Source organism: Vigna unguiculata, chromosome 3, assembly GCF_037176805.1.
Source record: "Vigna unguiculata cultivar grain cowpea cultivar isolate G323 ecotype 2 chromosome 3, ASM3717680v1, whole genome shotgun sequence".
In the NCBI taxonomy this organism is placed as follows: domain Eukaryota; kingdom Viridiplantae; phylum Streptophyta; class Magnoliopsida; order Fabales; family Fabaceae; genus Vigna; species Vigna unguiculata.
Window position 1 is genome coordinate 23,030,996 of NC_140794.1, and position 27,239 is coordinate 23,058,234.

At 41.0% G+C, this 27,239-nt stretch overlaps 1 protein-coding gene and 2 pseudogenes across 1 annotated transcript; all 3 read left to right on the forward strand.

The window, feature by feature from the left end:
- Positions 1-1,828: 1,828 nt before the first annotated feature.
- Positions 1,829-7,059, forward strand: LOC146887608 (uncharacterized; annotated as a pseudogene).
- LOC114175171 (uncharacterized) lies at positions 3,500-5,005 on the forward strand. Its single transcript, XM_028059940.2, has one exon. It carries the CDS (start codon positions 3,515-3,517, stop codon positions 5,003-5,005), a length of 1,491 nt encoding a protein of 496 aa, XP_027915741.2. The 5' UTR covers positions 3,500-3,514.
- On the forward strand, positions 5,117-5,992 carry LOC146887609 (uncharacterized; annotated as a pseudogene).
- Positions 7,060-27,239: the final 20,180 nt, after the last annotated feature.

Consider the following 27,239-nt stretch of genomic DNA (forward strand, 5'->3'; position numbering starts at 1 on the left):
TATTGAAGGTTGAGAAAACGCCTTATACCTTGCTCTTCACAATACTCCATGAACTTTACTGATGTGAATTCTCTTGCCCTATCAGATTGCACTACTTTAATATGCTTACCAGTCTCTTTCTCCACCATCAACCTAAACTTCTTGAACGCCTCAAATGCTTTTGATTTCTCCTATGAGAAATACACCCAAGCTTTTTGAGGGAAATCATCTATGAATGAAATGAAATATTTCTTACCACTAAACAAACTAGAAGAAATTGGTCCACACTGATTAGTATGTATTAGGCGAAGCTGCTCTTATGCGTTGTACCTAGCCGAGTTTGGAAACCTAGTCCTCAAATGTTTTCCATGTACACATTCTTCACAAAACTTCTTCTCAAACTCTAACTAGGTAGTCTGAGCAACAAATGCTTCTTTGACAACTCGGCCATGCATCCAAAATTCAAGTGCCCATACTGAAAATGCCATATTATGGCTTTATCCTTCACGTCCAACTTTAAACACTTTTTCTACAAGATGTTGAGCTCAAGTTTGTACACAAAAAAGGCCTTTAACGTCACCCCAATAACGTCTGCCTAAAAAAAGCCCAACGTTAAAAATGAGCGGTGGCATTTTTGTAAATAACGAGACATTTTTAACGTCTGACGTGGAGCGGGCAGACGTTACTTAACGTCTGTCAAAAAATACCCCGACGTCACTCAAAAAAGGACGTCGGCCCCCAGCTCGACAAACGTCCCTTGACGTCGGACCAGCGCGCGCCAAACGTCCTTTTACGTCGGCCCCTCCCACCCCCGACGTCACTTAACGTCGGACATAACACCCCCGACGTTAAGTTTCAGTTTATCTCTGCGCGAAACGCAGAAACCCTCGCGCTGTTCATCGTTTTCGCGAGAGTTCTCGCCGGCGACGCCATTTTCGACCCCCTCCAGGTGAGTTTCGAAAGGTTTTCGCCATCAAACTTATTGGGGTTTGATTATGGGTTGATTTTATGCGTTTTGAACCGATTATTTTCCGTTTTCATCCCCATTTGCAGCGTTTTGAGATTCGTCCCACTTGCTCTTCGTTCCCATTTGGCCAGCAGTGTGCGGAGACCCTAGACTTCCTCTCAAAGTTCGTCTTTCAATTAGAAGAGGTTAGTTTTTCATTGTATGTATATATTTGTTCATTGTATGTATAGAATTACTTGTATTAATTTATAAATGTCATTATAGTTTTAGTCTTAGACTATTTTTTTGTTAATTTTTTTGGCCTATTTTTTTATTTTATTTAAAATTTTATAATAATATTTGTAAAATTAGTAAATAAAATTATATTTATTATTAGATATATGCATGTTTAAATAATTCTCATTGCATTTTATTTTTGAATATTATTGTTGTAGTGTTATTTTATATATGTAGATTTATTATACTTATAGTATACAGTGAGCGAAACTTAGTTCCCGTTTGAGATTTAATACAAATGATTAAATTTTTAATCGTTTGTATTAAATCTTGAATTGTCCGATTGGACAGTTTGAAAAAATTATTTTTCATAATTTGCTACAATGTGTACATTGAGGTTTACGCATAAATTTCATAAAATTTCGATTGAGGCTAATTTGTGTTGTTCTCTGGATGCATACTTGATTGTGATGATGATTAATCACTTTCATTTCGTGTACTTCAGAGACCAATGCGAAATGCTGTCGAAATTTTGTGAAATTTATGATGTTTGACTTATTTGTACATGTGTTAGCAAATTATGAAAAATAATTTTTTCGAATGGGTAGGGCCTCACCTTGTGAGAGTTAAAAGTTTGAGATTGATTGAGTTTTTTACGAACATAGTATGGATCGAAGTTGGATGAATGAGCGTCGCATAAGTGAAGAGTATGAAAAGGGGGTTTCTGAGTTTTTGCAGTATGTTCAAGAACACGCAATCTCAAGTAACGGGACATATTTTTGTCCTTGTGTTCGTTGTCTTAATCAAATACGTCATGACTTAGGAACAATGCGTGATCATCTATTCATCTTTGGTATAATGAGAAGTTATACACTTTGGACTTGGCATGGAGAAGTATTAGACAAGCCTACAACGTCACGAGGAACAAATTATGTAGACGACTGGATGAATGATCATTTAGAAGATATGGTACGTGATGTTGGGTAGGAGAATTTTGGAAAAGTTCATTTATATGATTCTCTTAAGTCCGATTCAGAGGAACAATTGTACCCAGGATGCACTAACTTTACGCGACTGTCAGCAACTTTGAAATTATTCAGTTTAAAAGCAAGGCATGGATGGACGGATACAAGTTTCACAGAATTGTTGGAGTTGTTAAAGGAGATGCTTCCAAAAAATAACACGTTACCTATCCGTAATTACGAAGCGAAGAAAATTTTATGTCCAATGGGTTTGGAATATCAAAAGATACATGCATGCCCAAATGATTGTGTTTTATACAGAGACGAGTTTGCTTCACTGAAGGCGTGTCCAACATGTGGTTTATCGCGGTTTAAAAAGAAAATTGATGGAAATAGTGGCGATGAAGACAAAGATGGTCCACCTGCTAAGGTGATGTGGTACCTTCCTATAATTCCTAGATTCAAACGACTATTTTTCATTAAAGAAGATGCAAAAAACCTGAAATGGCACATTGATGGAAGAAAGTGTGATAATCTTCTTCGACACCCAGCTGATTCTCCACAATGGAAGAAGATTGATGAAACATTTCCAAAATTTGGTGCTGAGCCAAGAAACTTAAGACTTGGACTTGCTATAGATGGTATGAATCCTTATGGGAACTTAAGTAGCAAACATAGTTCATGGCCAGTTTTGCTGATGATTTACAATTTATCTCCTTTGTTGTGCATGAAGAGGAAATATATGATGTTGTCTATGATGATATCGGGTCCTAGACAACCTGGAAATGACATTGATGTGTACCTAAAGTCGTTGATCGATGATTTGAAACTATTATGGGAAGAAGGTGTCGATGTGTATGATTCATATTCTCAAGAATTGTTTTGTTTGCGTGCAATGTTGTTTTGCACCATAAATGATTTTCCAGCATATGGAAACTTGAGCGGTTACAGTGTTAAAGGTCATTTTGCATGTCCCATTTGTGAAAAAAACACGTTATATTCAATTGAAGCACGGTCAGAAAACTGTGTATACAAGACATCGAAAGTTTCTTTCTCGAAATCATCCTTATCGTAGAATGAAAAAAGCATTTAATGGAAGTTCTGAGGATGAAGTTGTAGCGAGACCCCGTAATGGTGAAGAAATATACAACCAAGTGGAAAACATTGACATTGTGTTTGGTAAACATCCAAAGAAAAAGACCACGGAGAAAAGCATTTGGAAGAAACGATCAATCTTCTTTAATCTTCCATATTGGTGTAAACTTGATGTACGACATTGTATAGACGTGATGCACGTTGAAAAAAATGTATGTGATAGCGTCATCGGACTTTACTAAATGTAAAAGGAAAGACTAAAGATGGAGTTAAAGCACGACAAGATTTGGCTGAAATGGGCATCCGTTCTGAGTTACATGCACAATCAATTGGAAGACGAACCTACCTGCCTCTAGCTTGTCACACTCTTTCTAGAAAAGAGAAGCAAATTTTTTGTGAGTGTTTAAGAAGTGTGAAGGTTCCGCAAGGTTACTCTTCAAATATTAGTAGCCTTGTTTCTATGCAAGATTTAAAGTTAGTCGGTTTAAAGTCTCACGATTGTCATGTGTTGATGCAACAACTTTTACCAGTAGCTTTTCGAGCCATCTTACCTACTTCTGTCAGAGGTATTCTAACACGTTTGTGTATGTTCTTCAATGCCATATGCAAGAAAGTTATTAACCCTCGAGTGTTAGACGATTTGGAAAATGAGGCCATTAGACTATTGTGTCAATTGGAAATGTATTTTCCACCTTCATTTTTCGATATCATGGTTCATTTGATAGTTCATCTTGTGAGGGAAATTCGATTATGTGGGCCAGTTTTCTTGAGATGGATGTACCCAGTGGAAAGATACATGAAGATCTTAAAGGGATATGTCAAGAATCAGTATCGACCAGAAGCTTCTATTATAGAGCGGTACATTGCAGAAGAAGCCATTGAATTCTGCTCAAGTTATATGCCAAGTTGTGAACCAATTGGAGTTCCTAAGACTAGACATGAAGGTAAATATGAAGGTAAGGGTGTGCGTGGAGTGAAGATTCAAAGTGTTAGTAGAAAATTAGTTGATCAAGCCCATTTGTACATCTTAAACAACACTGTAGAGGTCATTCCTTACATAACGCAACACATTGATGAAACGAAATCAGCACATCCACGAATGAGTGAAAAATGGGCACTTAATGAACATAACAAAACATTCTTATCATGGTTTAAGAAAAAGGTTTATGCGACTCCAAATGTTTCTGAAACTCTATTAAGGCTAGCTCGTGGACCGAACAATGATGTCATTACATATGGCGGGTACTACATAAACAATCATTGTTTCTATTCAAAGATGGAAGATGACAAAAGTAGACTTCAAAATAGTGGGGTTACACTTCAAGCTGAATCTGTACATTTTGCCAGTTCTAAGGACAAGAATCCAATTACAGCATCCATGAGTTACTTTGGAATAATACACGAAATATGGGAAGTTGATTATATGACTTTTAGAGTGCCAGTTTTCAAGTGTAAATGGGTTGATAGTAATTCGGGTGTTAGCACAGATGACTTTGGCTTTACTTTGGTGGATCTTAACAAGATGAGTGATACAAATGAACCATTTATTATGGCTAGTCAAGCAAGACAAATTTTTTATGTTATTGATCCAGCCAATCAGAAATTGTCAGTTGTATTAGAAGGAAGAAACATGCACGTAAATGATGATGAAGATTGTCTAGACATACTTGAGACAACGTCTTTCTCATCAAGAACCATTCAAGACAAAGTTGATGATGTAACTGATGACATCCATGCTATTCGAAGTGATCACAATGAAGGCATATGGGAGAACACAATTTCTTGATAGGTGTTTATTTAATAATATTGTCACGTTTATAATTTTTTATTTTTCTTCCTGTTTTAATATAATAAAGGTTAATTGAGTATATTTTCATTGTTAACATTTCCTAATGATATGTTTCAGGTATGACAAGCTCCGGATCAGACCAGGAGGGACCTAGTAGATCTGTGACTCGGTTGCCGGATGTCACAAACCGATGAGAGAGGATGCCGGTCCACATTGATCCTCGATCGAGTGAACCCAGTGGCCCTTGGGAAAAAAAGTACCGTAGCTACATAGGAATGTTGGCCAAAATGAAAGTTTCTATTGCAATTGCATGTTGGGATGACGTCGCGGAGGTCGAGAAGAACCTCCTATGGCAGGATCTTGTGGTATGTTTACTTAAACCAACTATAATATTTTTTTATGTTACTGTTAACATAACATATTTTATGTTTTAAACAGCACAAATTTGAGATTACTCCGAACACTGAGCGAATTAGAAAGAAAGTCTTATCTCACATAGCCACCAGATGGAGGGACTTCAAGGCAAGGCTCACACGTTTATATGTGTTTGGAGATAGACAACATGACACTCCTTGTGAGAAGTACAAAATCTCGGAGGAGGAGTGGATGCAATTTCGTGCATTTAGAGAGTCTGGAGACTGGTAGGTTTGTTTGTTAAATTTGTTTATAGTGACACTAGTCATACATTTCTGTATTCAAACTATTAAATAATGTTATGTGTGACAGGAAAAAAGGACAACAGCCCAACAAAGACAAAGGCTTAATGATACACCACATGTACTCTCTCGAGGTGGTTATGCATTATTGGAGAAAAAATTGAAAAAGTCTCGTGCACAGTCTCTGGGACTTGAGTCCCCTGACCTAGTGGATGCAATTCCTAGGTACGAGATGTGGAAGGCTGCTCGGACTAAGTCCGATGGGCAAATGACATCACAATCAGCTCAAATCATATCTCAAAAAATAGTAAGTACAAACCTTATTTGACTATCATAGTTCATATGTTTCTCCTTTTGATTAAACTTTCTTTTGTGGTGTAGGATGAATTAATTGAGCAAGAGACTCAGGGTTCGTTTGTTGGCCATGGTCGGGACGATATACTCACAACGACAATTGGAAGGCCAGAGCACCCAGGACGTGTGCGTGGTGTTGGAGGTGCCATTGGTCTTCGAGATTACTTTGGTCCTCCACAAAGAAGTAATGAATTGTTGAGTCAAGAGGCCTTGAGGAAGATGGAGCAACAAATGGAGGAAAGATTCAACCAACGCATGGGAATTATGGAGCAACGTTTTATGGAACAACTTCAACAGCAACAACAAATACAAAGAACACTTGATGAAAAGCTTCAGTCCATGCAGCAACAGAACATGGAATTACCCACTCAAGCTCCAACAGGACAACGTGTGAGTACAAAAGGCTCATGCTCTGGTGTATATCATACTGACTACACAAGTCAGTATGAGCTATTGGTTGATGAAGACCCCCCGCGCGTAGTGGCCATAGGACGACAACTTCAGGGTGGGGAGACTATCCATGATGTTCCTCTATTGCCCCATCATGCGCGTGTGATGATTGATGAAGTTTGAGATCCCCATGCCCAAGTGCCTGTGCCAACTTCAGAAATCCAATTTGTTGGGGAAGCTTTAGGCACATTTATTGCTTGGCCTAAAGCATTGATCATGCCATACTTTAGGCCACCAAAGGTATTATGACATCATGTTTTTAGTAGTTCAATCTTACAATTTATAAAACTTTTAACGTCAAACCTTTCTAAATCTTTATTTCAGTCCACTCGTCCTGAAAAACAGCCGGTCCGACGTCCACGTGTTATACGTGAAGATGATGAAATGGCAGAAGCAGAAGATGATCCTCTAGGAAAGCTGCTTCTGAAATTACACAAGTTGAAAAGAGGACCGGTAGAGCTAGAGTGGGAGTTAAGAGTATTTGGCCTCCATTGTCATGTCCCATTGTACATAAACCTGAATGATGCACTAGAGATCATTACAGGAGACAAGATGTTAAATATTTTAGTCATACAACTATGGTGCATGTAAGATTTTTTTTATTGTATTTCATATTTAAAGCAAGGAATTAGTACCTTTTAATATTATACCTAACTGTCTTCTTGTAGGTACATGGACAAAGTCATTGTGGACCAAGGTCGATCTTCCGTCTATGGATTCATTGAACCTCAAACAATTCAACCTTCAGGAAACTCACCTGACCAAATCAAACTTTATTTGCAAACATGGATGGTTGAGTCAAATAGAGAGATATACTTTGCACCATACATTGATTCGTAAGTGTTTTTGCTAATAATATTTTGTGAAGTATTATTAATTATTTTGGCTAAGTACTTGTGATTGATGGTAGGTATCATTGGCAACTTTGTCTCATCATTCCAAGACAATGCCTAGTTGTATGGTTTTGTTCATGCCATAGGAAGATTCCACCAGCTTTTAAAAACATGTTACAAGAGTAAGTATTTTTTTTTCAATCCTAACTTATATATCTATTTAGTTATAAAAACTTACATATGTTTTATGTTTCCAAAATTTCATTAGAATTGTGGGTAAGCCTAGAGGCCAACAACTTAAAGTCATATATCCAAAGGTTAGAACTCATTCATTTTAAAGTTATTAATTTCTGTATGTCAACTTATGACTTTGATGTGTTTATTTTATTTGTAATGTTCAGTGTAACAAGCAAGAAGATTCATGGGAATTTGGATATTATGTCATGTCTTGGATAAGAATAATCATTCGAGCTGCAGTTAAAGATGAATGGATAGAGGTAATTATATATATCTTTCACATATTATAAATCATATCAAACTTTAAAGAATGATATTCATACATAATGAAATTGTATTACTTTTTCAGCGATTTAAGAATCCATCACCTCTGCCAGATGACATTATCCACACACTAAGACAGGAATGGGCGGCATATTTATTGGAGATATGGAGTTGATACCACATGAATTAGAACTCCTTTCAAAAACTTTATTGTACAAGAATTTCATGTTGAAATTTTTAGTTTGTTGTTATTTATATTAGTTTAGAATATATGTTGAAACTTAAGTTCTATTATATATAACTGTAACTCTAGAATTGTGCTAAAAGTATTATGAAATTGTTCTGGGAATTTTCTGATTTTCAGGTGTATGGATGTTGTAAAAACAGTCAAATTTTTTTAAAAAAATGGAGCAGTTTGACGTTTGGTGTACCCTGACAGACGTTATTTAACGTCTGACTGTACCAGGGCCGACGTTATTTAATGTCTGACGGGCTCTGACAGACGTTAAATTGCTCAGGTTTTTCCTTCATTTTAGCGCGAAAATTGACGTCTGTGTTACTAGCCCCGACGTTGGATAGCGCCGAACTCCTAAAAGACCGACGTCAAGTGACGTCTGCTATTTTTCCGACGTTATTTTGACGTCACCCGATATGACGCCGGTGTTTGGGCAGACGTCAAAGGTCGAAAATGTCGGACGTTAAAAGGCTTTTTTGTGTTAGTGATACATCTGATTTTTCTTTATTTCTACTCGGGCTACTAGCAAACTGTGCTTGTCCTTCAAGAACAGTACTCGGTCCTTCTCCAGAACTGAGTTTCCTTTCTCCATCATTTGACCCATGCTTAGAATAATACTCTTAAGCTTGGGAACATGGTAAACATCCATGATTTCTCCAACTTGTCCATCCTTTTGCATGTGCTGGATTGTTGCACATCCTTTTACCGCCACATTGGAATCATCTCCAAATGACATGAATACGACCTCCATCTTGGTGAGTTCGTCACAGAAACTCTCGTCTCCACACATGTGATTGCTTGTTGCAATGTCTAGATACTAGACAAAGTTGTTTGAACAGCCTGGACTAAGTTCATCACTTGATTTCCTTTCCTCCACACAGCCTGAACGTCACTCGACATCCGATTTATAGCTCCTCAGTTCGACATCCGAGTTCTTATTAGTGAAAAAAATGACAAGTGTACCGGTCGCACATAGCAAGTAATAAATATCGTTCTCTTCATAAGGACTTATGCAACTCATGACAAATCTCACATTCAATAACCTAATTAGACCACAAAGTTTACATAAACACAATGGAAAATATTTTTTTATTTTTATCAAACAAGAATTTAACATAGTGTATTTACAAATTGTTAAGACTAGACTTTATCCATTTCATTCTTATGCATCATCAATCATCTCAATTTCATATTCATGTTAAAATCAACTCACAAATATACTCAAATCCTATCCCTAGTGACTTTGAGCCTATGATTACTCATCAAGTTTCAATCCATTGAATCCTCAAGAAATGAAATCATGCATTAATTTCAAGAGTCTAAAATTACTAATGAAACAAGTTCTATTCATAGATACAAGCATCCATTAGGTATACAATTTCAAGTCTAGATTCTAAAGATATTTTCCAACACCTCAAGAATCACAAATCAAGCATTGGAACAATCCACATCAAGCATTAAGCATAAAAATTAAATACTAACTTGAATTGGAAAAGCATATATATATATATAAGTATAATTTTACACAAGAATTCAATATTTTACATCTAATCTCAATAAATAGAAATTTCTCTCTATGGTGGAGAACCTAGGGATTTTCAAAATTGAAGAATAGAGATGAAATTGGAACCATAAAGTAGAAATAATCCCTCTCCCAAGGTTCTTGACATCTGCTTCATGCTCCAATTGTGCCTCTCATTCGCATCTTTGTCTCCAATTTCGTAGCCATCATCTTCTCCGACCCAAAAGGGATAAAACCTCCATTGATGAAGAAAGAGACCTAAGAAGGAGAAGGGAGAGTTTCCCAACACCCCTAGCACCCTCAAAGAGCCTCTCCCAAGCACCCAAGGTGTTTCTATTTGTGCAAAAAGAGGAATACCCTCAAACTCTCGTAGAAACATGATTAAATAATCACATTCGCGTATTGGGGTTGATATTCTCGCCCAGCGGCTTCATTCTCACCTAGTGAAGCCAAAAATCGACACTCTCTGGCTTGTAACTCACTGGGCGAGTAATATTTTCGCTCAATGTCTCAAATACTACAGTTTTGTGCAGTCATTTTCGCCCAATGACCCACTAGCTCGCCCAACGAGTCAGTCTAACGCCCAATGGTGGGTTTTTGGCCTTCCAAGGGTGGTCCAAGGTAGTATATACCTATAAGTGAGTCCTTTCTCCATGTTTGCAGTGTTGAGCGCGATTATAGTGCCACCTAACATGGGTATTTGTCTAAAAATCAATATTTCTTGTCCAATCATGCTTCTTTGAGTTTCAACTTGTTTTCCTCCACCAAAATTGCTTCCTATTGACTTATCACACACACACTCATAGTATAGATTAGAAGTAAAAAAACATAAAATAACTAAAATACAAAACAATGCAAAAACAACATAAACTTGAGGGTTAAACAAGATAAAAGCTATGGAGAAGTTGATTTATTCACAAAACTTAACACCAATAAAAGGTAGGAACCAACGTTATCAGTTCTTTATCATCATTAAAATCCCTATCTCGTCGTTGTCTTCCTCTATGAGAAGATTTTTCTCATTTTTTTTTTCAATTTGACAAAACTTCGTTATATGACTAGCCTTGCCACAGTTGTAGAAGCTTGTCGATATGCATTCTCTTGCGTAGTGGTCGTGCTTGCCACACTTGTAGCATTCCACTTCTAACTAAGACCGACCTCCTCAGCCCTTTCCTTGACCACGACCACGCCAATTCTACAGCTTGGTCTGATTTGTGTCAGCTTCAACATCACCTTGACCACATCCACCTCGTTCTCGGCCACCTTGTCGTCTGCCTCCAAGACCTCGACCCTGAGTGTTCCGAGTTCCATTCAAATCAAGTTGTGCTTGTAGTGCTTGGTCAAGCAATTCCTTCTTCTTCCTTCTCCTTTGTTTGTGGGCCTCAAGTGACCCAACAAGTTCTTCCACTAAGAGAATTTGCAAGTCCTTTGACTCTTTGATGGTGCATACGATGCTCTTGAAATCATCTATCAGTGATCTCAAGATTTTCTCCACAGTCTGGCTTACTGGCATTGGCTCTTCATTCCTGCCGAGTTGGTTGACCACCTTCTCTACTCGAGTAATGTACTCGGTTACCCACTATTTATCCTCCATCTTCAAGCATTGAAACTCTCCTCTAAGAGTTTATAGTCAGACTTGTCTGACACGGTCACTGCCTACGTATGCAACCTTTAAAATCTCCTATGCTTCTTTTGAAGATGCAACATTTGCAAATTTCTCGAAGCCGGACTCATTTCCCGCATTGTACAAGAAATACAAGGCCGATTTGTCTTTCACTTGCATCTTTCTCAGTGTGACAATCTTGGCCGCCGTCTGGTTATTTTCTTCCACGGGTTCTAGGTACTCGCTCTCCACTATGTATCCCATATATCTTGGGATCTCAGAAGGGTCTTCATTTGTAAACACCAATTATCATAATTGGTTTTCTTCGACAATTGTGACACAATCATTCCATTAGCAACTTTTGTCATTGCTTTTTTTTTTTTCAAAGCACTCAAGCGCACGTTATTTTCCTCACACTGTTTCACTCTCTCTCCTTTTTTCTCTCACTCGGTACTCACAGCATAAGAACTCTTATACCACTTTATAAAAGAAATTGCCACTTTGTGAATGAAACTCACGCACACGAGATAAAAAATGGGACACGATGGACACTATAAACAAAATGCAATCCATTGTGTATATTAGTATTGAACTAGGATAGGCTTTAAATAGTCGTATACAATGTAACAAAATAATCACTCTCTGATGACTAGTCATGTATAACATTGCAATATCTCAACAACGAATATTTCAATCACTATAAAAGAAAATTAACTTAATATGTTTAATAAAAATTGCAACTAACACTAAATAAAATTGCCATATTTTTAATTTAAGATTATCTTAACAGTTGAATCATCCAAAGTGATGCACTAGCACTAGTGTTAATACAATTATAGAGAAAAACAATTCATGAATGCAATCCCCTATTTAATATCAATATCATAATTATAACCCTAAAGACAGTTGTTTATGAGAAGGTATTAGGTAGAAGCAAGTGCAAAAGGTTGATAACAATGTTAGTTCCTAACAACTTGGTAACCAATTGTTTCCAAACATTATTTCCTTTAAACAAGTTGAATAACATAGATTAATAGAGTTTGTACCAGAGAAAAGAAAAAGAAACTATGTATTGTTGTTTTGAGAAAAGAGATTACAAGAAGATGTAAAAAGGAAAACAGAAGCGAGAATGAAAGCATATGTCTTAAGAAAGAGGGAGAGAGCTAAATATATACACACTCCAAAGCTAGGAAGCCGAGAAAGCCCAAAAAGAGAAGTGTTGACAGTTGGTTACAACTGAGCGAACCAGGGCTTGTAAAAGCATCAGGCAAAGGAGAGATGGAGAGTTTATCAGCCCCCCTCAAGATGGGAATAAATATTCTACATTCTCAGCTTCGAGAAGTGTTGGGTGAAAGAGGGCAACGATAACAGTTTGGTAAAAATGTCTGCTGCTTGCGGAGCAGAAGAAATAGGGAGGAGTTTGATTATACCACATGCCACTTTTTCATGGATGAGGTGACAATCTATTTCTATATGTTTTATGCGTTCATGGTAGACCTGGTTAGAGGCTATTTGAATGGCTGATTGGTTACCACAGTATAGCAGAGCAAGTAAGGAAAACGAGGCATCAAGGTCTTGAAAAAGATATATGAGCCACTGGATTTTTCAAGTTATGGAGGCCAAAGCACGATATTCAGCTTTAGAGGAGCTCTATGATATGGTTTGCTATTTTTTTGATTTCCAAGAGATAACCGATTGGCCAAGGTAAATGGAGAATTCGGTAATAGATTTGTGTGTTTCTGGGTAGGTTACCCAATCAGAGTCACTATAGGCCTTGAGTTCAATGGGTGTGTTGATGGGGAAAAATAGACCATTTCCAAGAGAGTTTTTGAGATATCGAAGGACACGAAAGGCTGCTTGCTTGTTAGAAGGAGTGGGAGCAGCAATGAATTGGATTAGATTATTGATAGAGAAGGAAATGTCAAGTCGCGTGCTTGTAAGGTATATGAGACGACCTGTGAGCCGTCTGTAGGATGAAGCCTCATCTGGATTAAGAAGTTGGCCAGTGTGTTAGAGATGGGATGTTTGAGCCATAGGAGTAGGGCTAGGGGAGGAATCTAGCATGCTAGTGTCGTGAAGAAGATCTAAGGTGTATTTACGCTGGCTGAGATGAAGGCCAGTGTTGTTGCAAGCAACTTCAAAACTGAGAAAATACGTGAGGTCGCCTAAGTTTTTGATACGAATGGCAGCATGGAGAAGGTCCGCAATGTGATTAATCTCGGCAACATTGTTTCCCGTGAGAAGAATATCATCGGCATACACAAGGAGAATGGTAATGTAAGGATTAGTATAATTAATAAAGAGAGAATGATCGGCATAGGAACAAACATAGTTGTGTGAAGTTAAGAACTGAAAAAGTTTGGCATACCATTGTCTGCCAGCTTTTTTTAAACCGTAAAGAGAGCGTTGAAGTTTGCATACGTGATTGGGTTGAGAGGATGGAAAGCCAAAGGGAGTTTCATAAAAACCTCTTCATGGAGATCATCGTGGAGAAAAGCATTGTTCACATCGAGCTGTTTAAGGAGCCAATTCTAAGAGGTGGCTAATACAAGAAGAAGACGAAGTGTAGTGAGTATAGTGACAGGAGCAAATGTATCTGTGAAGTTGAGTCCTTCAAGCTGATTGAATCCCTTAGCCACTAGTCTGGCTTTGAAATGTTCAATTGACCTATCGGATTTATGCTTAACCTTATAGACCCAACGACATCCAATAGCAGATTTGTCGGGGGGAAGGGTGGTAATGGTCCAAGTGTTGTTGGTTTGTAAAGCTTCGAGTTCATCAGCCATGGCCTTGAGCCAACGAGGGTCCTTACAGGCTTGGGCATAAGTGCGAGGTTCAAGAACAGAATTGATTGAGAAAACAACATGTTGAAAAGATGGGGATAGTTTGGCATAATTAACGTAGTTAGAAATAGGATATCGGGTATGGTTATGAGTTTGAAAATCATGATGGTAAGATGGGACCTTTTTGGGACGTGTGGAGCGGCCAAGCGGTGTAGGAGACACAATATCAGAGGCAACATTATCGTGGAGAGATGTAGCAACATCAATATGAGTGGGGGACACATCAATTACGTCGGTAGTGGATTGGGCAGAAGAATCAAGAAGTACAACAGTAGTGGTGGCGTCAGATATTGTAGAAATGGGTGCAGGAATGTTGGTGACATCAGTAGTATCAAAAGGGTGATAGTCATTTGAGTAATAGGTGGGAATATATGAAGAAATGTGCTGATAGGGAAAGTGTGATTCATGAAAAATAACATGGCGTGATACATCAATTTTGTGATTGTGAAGGTTAAGAAATAAGTACCTTTTGGTGTGGGGCTTAAAGCCTAGGAACACGCCTGAGACAACTCGTGAGTCAAACTTTGTCTGATGTACAACAGGGGTGTGAGCATAGCAAAGGCAACCAAAAACGCGTAAGTGAGAAAGGTCACATTAGAAACCATACAAGCGTTCATAAGGGGAATCATTGTTTAATAGAGGGGTGGGTAAGCAATTAATAAGAAAAACAACATGCTTAACAGCAAAGCACCAAAAAAGGGAAGGAAGATGAGCATGAAAAAGGAGAGCACGAGTGGTATTGAGGATGTCTTGGTGTTTGGTTCAACAATGCCATTTTGCTCAGGTGTATAGGTGCATGTGGTTTGGTGAGTGATGCCTTTTGTAGAGTAGAAATCATGCAGATAAAACTCAAGGCCATTATTAGTGCGGATATTTTTAATGACAGTGTGAAAGTGTGTTTCAATTTTAGTGACAAAGTCAATGATATGCTTGTGGATAGATGTTTTATCAGGCAATAATATGACCCATGTATAACGAGAGTAATCATCCACGATAGTCAAAAAGTATTTGAAACCATTCATAGAAATAGTGCAAGGTCCCCATATATCCATGTGAATAAGGTCAAAACTACGAGAAGAACTAAGGGGAAAGGGGGGTTTCTTATGTTTAGCCTTGTGGCAAGCATCACACACATAGTTTTTGTTAGTGCTAATATAGGAATATTTCTTTTGCAGTAAAGTCAATCTGTCATTGGATGGATGGCCTAAGCGTGAATGCCAAGATAAGGGAATGGTGGCATAACAGAAAGAGGAATTATGGAGAAAGTCTTGTGAATGAAGAAGATATAGGCCATCGTGAAGTTTAACTGAACCAATCCTCTTGTTGGTTGTTAGATCTTGTATAACACAGCTATAAGAGGTAAATGTGAGGGTATGATGAAGAGAAGAAAGTAGTTTGGAAACAGATATTAGATTAAAACAAAAGGAGGGAACATATAAGACATTGTAGAGTTTAAATTTTTTAAAGAAAGTAACGGTGCCACTGTAATGAGCATTGATTGAACTACCATTTGGAAGGCTAATAATAACAGGTGTGATGCCTTTGAAAGAAGAGAAATAGTGCAGGGAAACACAAATGTGATATGTGGTGTCAGAATCAACAATCCAAGTGTGATTGGAATGGAGAGGGAGAGGTTTTGAGGGAATATTACCAGTATTGGATTGGTTAGAGGTAGCAACACCAATTTGGTTAGCGTGAACAACATTATTGGTGTTGGAAGCATTCTTGAATAGGTCTGCTAAAATCTGGTATTGTTGTGGTGTTAAACGAATATGATCTTTATCAGACTGGTCTGTCGCGGTTGGGGCATTATCTTGGGTGGAGACATTATTGATGTGAGGCTGATGACCATTGGGAAACTTGTATCTGAGAGGGCAACCATGCTTATCGAAGAAAACTTCAATTGTGTGACCAGATTTGTTGAAAAAGGTGCATAGTTTTCGTGTAGATTGAGGTTTACTATTTTTGTTGTCTTGACCAGGAAATCCATGCTTGCGGTAACAAACGACTTCTGTGTATCCAGATTTGTGACAAAAGGTGCAGACTAGAGTAGATGATGCAGCAACAGAGTGAGTGGAAGAAGAATTGTAGTTGCCCGAAGATGGTGCAAGGGTGTCACGATTGCTGACGGAAGGATGAGCAGCAGCAAGTTGACGTTCTTGTTGTAGAATAGAAGAAAAAAATTTGGTGACAGCAGGCATTGGATCCAAAAGAAACATCTGAGGCTTGATGTTGGTGAATTGATCGTTAAGACCGCGGAGGAACTGCATCGACTGATCTTCAAGCTTTCTTTGATTTAAGATAGAAGAAAGAGGGCACGAACACTTGGGTTTGCAGGTGCATATAGGGTCAGGTCGGAAACTTTCTAATTCATCCCACAAAATTCTGAGTTTAGTGAAATAATCAGAAACACAAAGATCACCTTGATGAAGAGTGTTGGCTTGCATTTGGAGATCCGAGATTCGAGAACGGTCGCCTTAGGAAAAACGATTGTGCAGATCAGACCAAATGGCAGAGGCGAGGTCCATCCAGAGAATACTTTGTCGAATGGAAGGAGAAACTGAATGGGAGAGCCATGACACAACCATGTTATTACAGCAGTACCAAGATGCAAAAGAAGAATCGGTTTTGTTAGGCTGAATAGGAGTTCCAAGAACAAACTCAATCTTGTCTTTGGCGTTGACTGCAGTGAGCATATTGCAGCTCCAAGAATGGTAGTTGGAAACATCAAGAACAGGAGAGACTAAGGCAGTGGCAAGATTCTCATTATGGTGCAGATACATGTAACTATGTGACGATTGGGCTTGCTGATCTTTGGATGTGTCAGCCATGAGGATAGGCAAGAAGGAAAGAAGGAAAAAAAAAAGGATCAAGAAAAAGGTAAAAAGGATCTACTGGCTAATGATACCATAACAGAGTTTGTACCAGAGAAAAGAAAAAGAAACTGTGTATTGCTATTTTGAGAAAAGAGATTACAAGAAGATGTAAAAAGGAAAACAGAAGCGAGAATGAAAGCATATGTCTTAAGAAAGAGGGAGAGAGCTAAATATATACACACTCCAAAGCCAGGAAGCCGAGAAAGCTCAAAAAGAGAAGTGCTGACAATTGGCAACAATTGAGCGAATTGGGACTTGTAACAGCATCAGGCAGAGGAGAGATAGAGAGTTTATCATAGATGTTGCTGTCATTCATCAAAAAACTTCGGAAAACATAATATATTTTCATTACGAAACAAAACTCAAAACACATATGGTCCTAAACCTTAAGGTTGGTAAAACAAAAAATAGAACATGAGAGGAACATTGAATAGCCCAAAATCATTGTGCTAGGGGTGATATAAATGCTTTTAGAATAGAAAAGTCTGCACTGAAAGTTTTTTTTTTATGTTTGAAAAATTAAAATTAGAAAGCTTTCTTTCCTTCTATGGACACACGTCCAGTTACTTTTTCAGCATTGTTAATGTGAACAATAAAAGCATACTCATCTGTTGTTAAAGTAACATGCAAAAGGTTCAAAGTTATGTTCTTTATGAATTCAAACACAAGTATTCATTGAGGCTTATCTGTGCATATTTGAGGATAAACTAATAAGTGGCTTCATTGAAACTATGCGAGGAAACAAACATTTATATACAATTGATAGATCATAGTACGTGAAGAGCCAATAATAAACTGAAGTGACAATAAGGAAGAGGGTGACATCAATGAATGCTTCGACAACCCTCAACCACTCAGAAAAATAAGTTAACTTAATACTTAACAATATATATGGTACCATAATTTTTCCTCCTCCTACGCAATATTGGATATAGAGGATGAAGATTTTGTTAGTTAAATTATTTTCAAAGTTACAGCAAAGAAAGAAAAAGAAAAACCTTTCAAACATTTGAACAAATCAAGAGATAAATAACAACTATATGTGTATTTTTAGGGCTTGCCAAATACAACACCCTGTAAATCTGTATCTTTTAATTTTTGAATATACGCTTGATTTAATGTTATAAGTATTGATATATATTTTTTAATATAATAATAATAATAATTTTAATTTTAATTAATTAATGATTAATATGATTGACTATAACCGAATACGTATTTGATATTTAATAATAGTAACATGTGTTTATTAAATGTGTATTATTTTAATCATTAATATATTGAATGTGTTTAATATGTATTAATGGTTAAATATATTTATTAAATGAACAATTAAAGTTAATATATAGTTAAATTTTGGATAGTATTAAAGATTTAAATTATTTTTAAAATTAATTATATATTAACATTAGCTTTTTCTCTAAAAAAATATGAAACAATTATTAAAGATAAAATATATAAGATAAATTATTATTAATAAAATTCAAACAAGATTAACGAAATTAGTTTTTTTCTTATATTAAACTATAAATAAAATATGTAACCTTTTATCTATTCCTTTTAATTTAATGATATCTGTAACGTCCCATTTAATTTATACACGAAATTAAAGGAACGCCACACATAAGATAGCATAACAACGCATATAACAACCCAGCATGTTATGACTCCTCATTCAATACACTACGACTCGACTCGACTCATCCGGATACGTATAACTTAGTCGGATTCAGCGGACGCTTGCACTTGTGGTGGATACCTCTGCTCAACCCTGAGCTGCTCACCCCCAAGCTATGTGTTACAAGTGTTACGATGAATCAATTCTCCCTCACCACAAGGTTAGCCCTCAATGAATTTCGGGCCTCCTGCTACTCTCACCACAGGAGTCAGTCCGCTCTAAGTGAGACTAACTGGCCCCTTAGAGTGTCAGGATACAGTCCTTACCTTGAATCCTTACTTAGTTATACAGATGGAGCACCACCATGGACACCCACTAACAGGGGCCATGGGATTACGTCCCGACCACTGAAGCGCAACCCTGAAAGTCTCGCCTAGAGACCCCAAGGAATTATGCACTGACGCATACCAAACAAAATCCCGCAGCCAAAATAATATTCATCATGCACGTATACGTTAATTGTGCCAATGGTTAAAGCCAACGCCTTTCATGTTCCAGGCCCAACCCTTTCATCTCGTCATAAACCATCCATGTACCAAGGATTTCCAAATCATATCGTTATCATACCTTTTTCACACCAACCATTTCATTACAATCTCATGCGAAACTCATGCTCACCCATTATTCACAATTCATGACTTGTATCACCCAATCATACTCATTCATATCAGACCTTTATCACAATACTCAAAACAAGCACGCATAATCCACACAAAGCCAAGAAAGTCATCCCACATTGCACTGTCTCGCTCAGTCCCTCGCCCAGGCTGAGGGGTCTCGCTCAGGCGAGACGTGCTCGCTCAGGCGAGCCCCCCCTTCGCCTAGGCGAGGGTTCGATGGTGCACTCAGGAAACATCACGGGATCTCGCTTAAGCGAGATCCCTCTCGCCTGGGCGAGGCGTTCCCTCGCTCAAGAGTTCAAGCAGGTCGCCTGGGCGACCTTTCGTGCAACAGCCCTGGGCGAGCTCCCTGTTTCATCTCGCTTAGGCGAGATTGACTCGCTTGGGCGAGATTTACAGGTCTCGCCACTGTTCTCCACTGTAACAGCCACGTATATCAATCAACCAAGTATAACAGGCATTTTAATCACACAAAAACGAAGGAGGCATTCGTGAAATCATTAACTCACTCAAGAACAACCAAGATAACATCAAAGACTGAAACCCTAACTTCCCGTACCTGGGATTCAAGCTAGAAAATGCTCCGACCCGCACAGCGAAGGTAGAACTGCTCCTAGGGCGGTTAGCAGCGGAAGTGAACAAGGACTGAGTTCGAGCTTGAAGGAAGGGGACCTTAGGGCAAACCCTAGCAGAGCTTTTCGTGAGAGCAAGGGAAAGGATTGACGGCTGCTGCGTTTCTGTGAGAGTGAAAGTGAGAGTGGAATTAGGGCAGACCTTAGGACCTTATACGTTGGGCCGGCCTTAGGCCCACTAACTTTAGGGCAGAAAAGTTGACATATTTTAAATGGGCCTTACATTCCCTCCAACAACAAAAATTTTCGTCCTCGAAAATGAAAGACTCACCATGTAAACAGATGTGGATGTGATTTTCTCATGTCCTCCTCTAACTCCCAAGTCGAGTCACCCGTTCTCCGATCCCAGATGACTTTAACAAGATTAACGGTCTTTCCACGGCGTTCTTCAACCTTGCTGTCCTCAAGAGCGATGGGTGGTACTTCCACCGTGAGATCTTCCCTGATTTGTATATCTTCAGCCTCCAACACGTGAGCCGGATCGAACACATACTTCCTCAGCTGCGAGACATGAAACACCGGATGAAGGTTCGCCAACTGCGGGGGTAAAGCTATCTCATAAGCCACTGGTCCAATCCTCCTCGTGATCTGATACGGGCCAAGGAATTTAGGCGAAAGCTTCCTTGAGCGGAGAGCCCTTCCCACGCCCGTGGTTCGGGTCACCCTCAAGAATACATGGTCTCCCGCTGCAAACTCCAAAGGCCTCCTCCTGCGATCCGCATAAGCCTTCTGCCTACTCTGAGAAGCCAGCATCCTGTCTCTCACCATCCTCACCTTCTCGGTGGTCTGCTCTAACAACTCTGGTCCAACCAACACCGCTTCCCCATCCTGATACCAGCAAAGAGGAGTCCTACACCTCCTGCCATAAAGAGCCTCGTATGGCGCCATGCCAATGCTCGCATGAAAACTGTTGTTGTAGGTGAACTCTATCAAGGGCAACACCTCATCCCAAGCCCCCAGATGATCCAATATGCAAGTTCTCAACAAATCCTCTAATGACTGGATCGTCCTCTCAGACTGACCGTCGGTCTGAGGGTGATAAGCTGAACTCATGGTGAGCTTGCTACCCATAGCATTCTGTAGCGTCTGCCAAAACCGGGATGTGAACCGTGGGTCTCTGTCGGAAACTATGCTCGAGGGCACCCCATGAAGTCTCACTATTTCTCTAATGTATAACTGGGCCAACTTGGCCATGGACATCCTCAAGTTCATCGCCAAAAAGTGAGCACTCTTGGTCAACCGATCCACTATCACCCATATAGTGTCATGTCCTCTAAAAGTTCGTGGAAGATGAGTCACGAAGTCCATGGAGATGCTTTCCCATTTCCACACCGGTACCTCCAACGACTGCAGAACGCCACCGGGTCTCTGATGCTCCACCTTCACCTTCTGACACGTCAGACAGGCAGATACAAACTGAGCCACATCCTTCGTCATCCCCTGCCACCAGAAAGTTTCCTTGAGGTCCTGGTACATCTTAGTCATGCCAGGATGCAAGCTAAGACGGCTCTTGTGTCCTTCCTCAAGGATCAACTTTCTCACCTCAACATTACCCGGTACACATATTCTGCCTCGAAACCTTAGTATGCCATCATCACTTACGGTGAAGTCTCTGGCTTCCTCCGACCCAAGCTGTTCTCTAACCCTGTTCAGACCGGCATCCAACAACTGTTTCCCTCTGATCGAGTCCAAGAAGTCACTAGATATAGTAAGGGTACTACACCTAATGGACTCGGACCCCAACTCCACCTGTATCCTCATGTCTCTGAACTTCTCTAGTAGTTCCACCTCCTTAATCATAAGGTGTGCAGTATGTACTGTCTTCCTACTCAGAGCATCTGCCACCACATTTGCCTTCCCTGGATGATACAGGAGCTCAAAATCATAATCCTTGAGGAATTCCATCCACCTCCTCTGCCTCATGTTCAGCTCCTTCTGATCAAACAAGTACTTTAAACTTTTGTGGTCGCTAAACACCCGAAACTGAGCACCGAACAGGTAGTGCCTCCAGATCTTCAAGGCAAAAACTATAGCCGCCAATTCCAAGTCATGAGTGGGATAGTTACGTTCATGTACCTTAAGCTGCCTCGAAGCATATGCCACCGCCTTCTTCTCTTGCATCAAAACACAACCAAGTCCAAGATGAGACGCGTCGCAGTAGACCTCAAACGGCTTCCCGACATCCGGGATCACTAGTATCGAAGCGCTAGTCAGTCTTCTCTTCAGCTCCTGGAAACTTTCCTCACACTTATCCGTCTAAGTGAAAGGTTGGTCCTTCCGAGTAAGCAAGGTCAAAGGTGCCACTATCTTGGAGAATCCCTCTATGAACCTCCTGTAGTAGCCTGCTAGTCCCACAAAGCTGCTGATCTCCGTGGCAGATTTAGGACTTTCCCATTTTACCACCGCTTCAACCTTTGCTGGGTCCACAGCAATCCCCTGGGCGGATATCACATGCCCCAAGAACTGAACCTCATTCATCCAGAACTCGCACTTGGACAACTTGGCATACAGCTGCTTCTCTCTCAACACACCCAGCACCAACCTAAGGTGTTCTGCATGCTCCTCCTGTGTCCTGGAGTAGATAAGGATGTCGTCTATGAAGACCACGACAAACCTATCTAGGAAAGGTCGGAAGATCCTATTCATGTAGTCCATGAACACTGCCGGAGCGTTGGTCACACCGAACGGCATAACCACATACTCATAGTGGCCGTACCTTGACCTGAAGGCTGTCTTCTGTACATCATCAGCTTTTACCAAAATTTGATGATAACCCGATCGCAGGTCTATCTTCGAGAACACTGATGACCCATGCAACTGATCCATCAAGTCGTCAATCCTCGGAAGCGGATACTTATTCTTGATCGTCATCTTGTTTAGTTGCCTGTAGTCCACACACAGGCGCGAACTCCCATCCTTCTTCTTCACCAACAACACTGGCGCTCCCCAAGGCGAAGTACTGGGTCAGATGAACTGTTTCTCCATCAGATCTTCTATCTGTTTCTTGAGCTCTACCAACTCTGCCGGGGCCATGCGGTACGGGGCCATCGAGACTGGGCCTGTTCCTGGGACTAGGTCAATAGAGAACTCCACCTCTCTACTGGGAGGCAACCCTGGTACCTCCTCTGGAAACACGTCCCCAAAATCCTGGACGACTGGTATCACAAGCGTCGTCTCTTCTTTCTCCACCTCCATATGCGTGAAGACCATGTAACACTGCGCACCGTTCTGTAGTTCCCTCATGACACTTTGGGATGACACCAACTCAGGCTCCTCTGAGTCGGGAAACAACAACTTCTTCTCTCGACAGTCTATCAGAATGCGATTGGCAGAGAACCAATCCATTCCTAAGATCACCTCTAACTCCTGTAGAGGTAGGCAGATTAAGTTCACCCTGTACCTGCGCCCCTCTACCTCCACCGGAAGCCTAACGCACAAGGACGACGTCCTGACCAAACCCGACGCTGGAGTAGACACCGCAAGCTCACACTGCAGCTCGCGTACCGGTAGACCCAACCGTTCCACACATGCATTTGACACAAAAGAGTGTGTCGCTCCAGAATCATACAGCACACATAAAGATTCACCCGCTATCATGCATCGACCTATAACAAGATTACCTGAACCTGCAGCCTCTGCTCCGGTCATGGCATAGACCCTGCCTGTCGCTTGAGGCCGGTTGCCTCTATCTCTCCGCTGGTGCTGGTGAGGGATCTGAACTGGAGGGCGTGCTGCTGCCCTAGCAAGTGTGGGACAATCCTTCCCAAAGTGACCTTCCTTGCCATAGTTGTTGCACCGACGGTAACCTTCCATACGCGGGCAGACACTCCTCAGATGAGGGCCCCCACATATGTAGCACTGCACTCTACCCTGCTGGGGAGGAAGACCCCTAGGCCCCTGAGGCTGATGAGGAGGTCTGTCATACGGTCTCCTCCTCTCGTCGTGTCTGGGCTTGGACCCAGATGGTCCACCGATCCTCTGAGGCTGGTGAGGCCGCTGACCCTCTACCTCGTTCTTCATCTTCTCCATTACCCTGGCCTTCTCCACCAGGGCGGCAAAGTCCTTGATGGACAAGGGTGCCACCATCAAGCGAATGTCGCCGCGGAGCCCATTCTCGAACTTGCGACATCTCCACTCCTCATCGAGTGGCAAGGTTTAGAAACGGCTGAGGTGCTTGAACTTCTCAGCATACTCAGCTACTGACTTCCCTCCCTGTGTGAGCTGGAGGAACTCCACCTCCTTAGCGTATCTGACGCTATCTGGGAAGTACTCGGAGAGAAATCTCCCCCTGAAGGCCTCCCAAGTCACTGGCTCGTCTCGCTCCTCCATGATGGACTTCATGCTAGTCCACCAATGTTCAGCCTCTCCGGTTAGCATATAAACTGCGAACGCCAACCGGTTCTCTGCCGGGCACATCTTCGCATCGAAGATCCTCTCCAGGTCTTTCAGCCACTGGTCGGCTGCATCTGGGCTGGTCTTCCCGTTGAACTTCACGGGATGGTGTTTCAGGAAGTCTTCCAGACTCCACTCCCTGACTGGCGGTCGTGGCTCGGGACCAAACACAGGGGTAGCCGCCGTGTTCTCCTCCAGCTGGCGAAGGGCCTCCATGTGTTGCCGGTGAGCATCCTCGGCAGCCACCCTTGCAGCTTCCATCTGCTGCATCACCAACTGCTGCTACTCCAGCGACGCCGCCTGTCGCTGCATGGATGCCTCATGCTGCTGCATCATTGCAGCACCCTGCTGCGCCATAGCCGCTACCATCGCCTCTATGGCTCTGGCGATATCTGGTACGTCCCCTTGGGATGATTGCGGAGTCCTACGAGGAGGTGCCATAGTCCACTGGCACACAGAAAAATCACTTGGTCAGACTTGATAAAAGCAAGAATTTATTTAACTGAACACTCAGAGATACACAGAGAAAGCTAGGCGGACAACCCAAGTCCACAGACCTAAGGAATGACCGTTCTGATACCATAAATGTAACGTCCCATTTAATTTATAAACGAAATTAAAGGAACGCCACACATAAGATAGCATAACAACGCAGTCTTGGGGTTCGCAACATCACCCCTACAACACTAGGCACACCACGATGCCAACAAAAGTAGAATAACTGTTTAACTAGAAGTTTACAATCCAATAGCCTCGAATACAGGGGCCATAGCCCTAAGGAAAACATGACGGAAAGAAGTATAGGATCCATCCCAGATGGCTAAGCAGTGGAATCGCCATTCCCTTGTTGACCACGAGGACCTTGCCCATCTGCTCCCATCAACCAAATTGATGATCATCGCAAGGAAGAACAGCCACATACAACACAACCATGCAACAAAACGGGTAAGCTAGAGCCGATAACAATTTCATCATACAGTCAAATATATTTTCATCATCTCAAATCCATATAACAACCCAGCATGTTATGACTCCTCATTCAATACACTACGACTCGACTCGACTCATCCGGATACGTATAACTTAGTCGGATTCAGCGGACGCTTGCACTTGTGGTGGATACCTCTGCTCAACCCTGAGCTGCTCACCCCCGAGCTATGTGTTACAAGTGTTACGATGAATCAATTCTCCCTCACCACAAGGTTAGCCCTCAATGAATTTCGGGCCTCCTGCTACTCTCACCACAGGAGTCAGTCCGCTCTAAGTGAGACTAACTGGCCCCTTAGAGTGTCAGGATACAGTCCTTACCTTGAATCCTTACTTAGTTATACAGATGGAGCACCACCATGGACACCCACTAACAAGGGCCATGGGATTACGTCCCGACCACTGAAGCGCAACCCTGAAAGTCTCGCCTAGAGACCCCAAGGAATTATGCACTGACGCATACCAAACAAAATCCCGCAGCCAAAATAATATTCATCATGCACGTATACGTTAATTGTGCCAATGGTTAAAGCCAACGCCTTTCATGTTCCAGGCCCAACCCATTTCATCTCGTCATAAACCATCCATGTACCAAGGATTTCCAAATCATATCGTTATCATACCTTTTTCACACCAACCATTTCATTACAATCTCATGCGAAACTCATGCTCACCCATTATTCACAATTCATGACTTGTATCACCCAATCATACTCATTCATATCAGACCTTTATCACAATACTCAAAACAAGCACGCATAATCCACACAAAGCCAAGAAAGTCATCCCACATTGCACTGTCTCGCTCAGTCCCTCGCCCAGGCTGAGGGGTCTCGCTCAGGCGAGACGTGCTCGCTCAGGCGAGCCCCCCCTTCGCCTAGGCGAGGGTTCGATGGTGCACTCAGGAAACATCACGGGATCTCGCTTAAGCGAGATCCCTCTCGCCTGGGCGAGGCGTTCCCTCGCTCAAGAGTTCAAGCAGGTCGCCTGGGCGACCTTTCGTGCAACAGCCCTGGGCGAGCTCCCTGTTTCATCTCGCTTAGGCGAGATTGACTCGCTTGGGCGAGATTTACAGGTCTCGCCACTGTTCTCCACTGTAACAGCCACGTATATCAATCAACCAAGTATAACAGGCATTTTAATCACACAAAAACGAAGGAGGCATTCGTGAAATCATTAACTCACTCAAGAACAACCAAGATAACATCAAAGACTGAAACCCTAACTTCCCGTACCTGGGATTCCAGCTAGCAAATGCTCCGACCCGCACAGCGAAGGTAGAACTGCTCCTAGGGCGGTTAGCAGCGGAAGTGAACAAGGACTGAGTTCGAGCTTGAAGGAAGGGGACCTTAGGGCAAACCCTAGCAGAGCTTTTCGTGAGAGCAAGGGAAAGGATTGGCGGCTGCTGCGTTTTTGTGAGAGTGAAAGTGAGAGTGGAATTAGGGCAGACCTTAGGACCTTATACGTTGGGACGGCCTTAGGCCCACTAACTTTAGGGCAGAAAAGTTGACATATTTTAAATGGGCCTTACAATATCTTTTATCTATATGTATCTATCTCCTTCGTTCTTAGCCACCGATGCCCTATTTCAGCATGCCGGAATCTCCATAGATTGCATGAATGAGTTCTCACCAGGGAACACAAAATCAAAGTCTGTGTCTGAACCCTTGCATCTAATTAAGGGACCAAATTCGGAGTTCGAAATGAATCGCTATGGACAATGGAATAGAGATTCTGTGTTAGAAAATTTTCTCAAGAAAATTGAAGAGAAAGCACGTGAAAAGAAAACAAAGTATGAGAAATCTTAAGATGCTTGAAAAGTAAATTGATGGTTTGGCATTATTTATTCAAATATATGCACTTCTTGCTTCTATCATGACCTACGTGCATAAGTCCATTCATAGGCAATTCAAACCTTTGATACCATAAAAAATAATGTTCAATCCCTTATAAAAGTTGTTAAGCAATGATTACGGGTCTACCATCAAAATATTTTTTTAACTCAAAATAATGAGACAAATATTGTTTGATTAAGGAAGCTTTTTATCA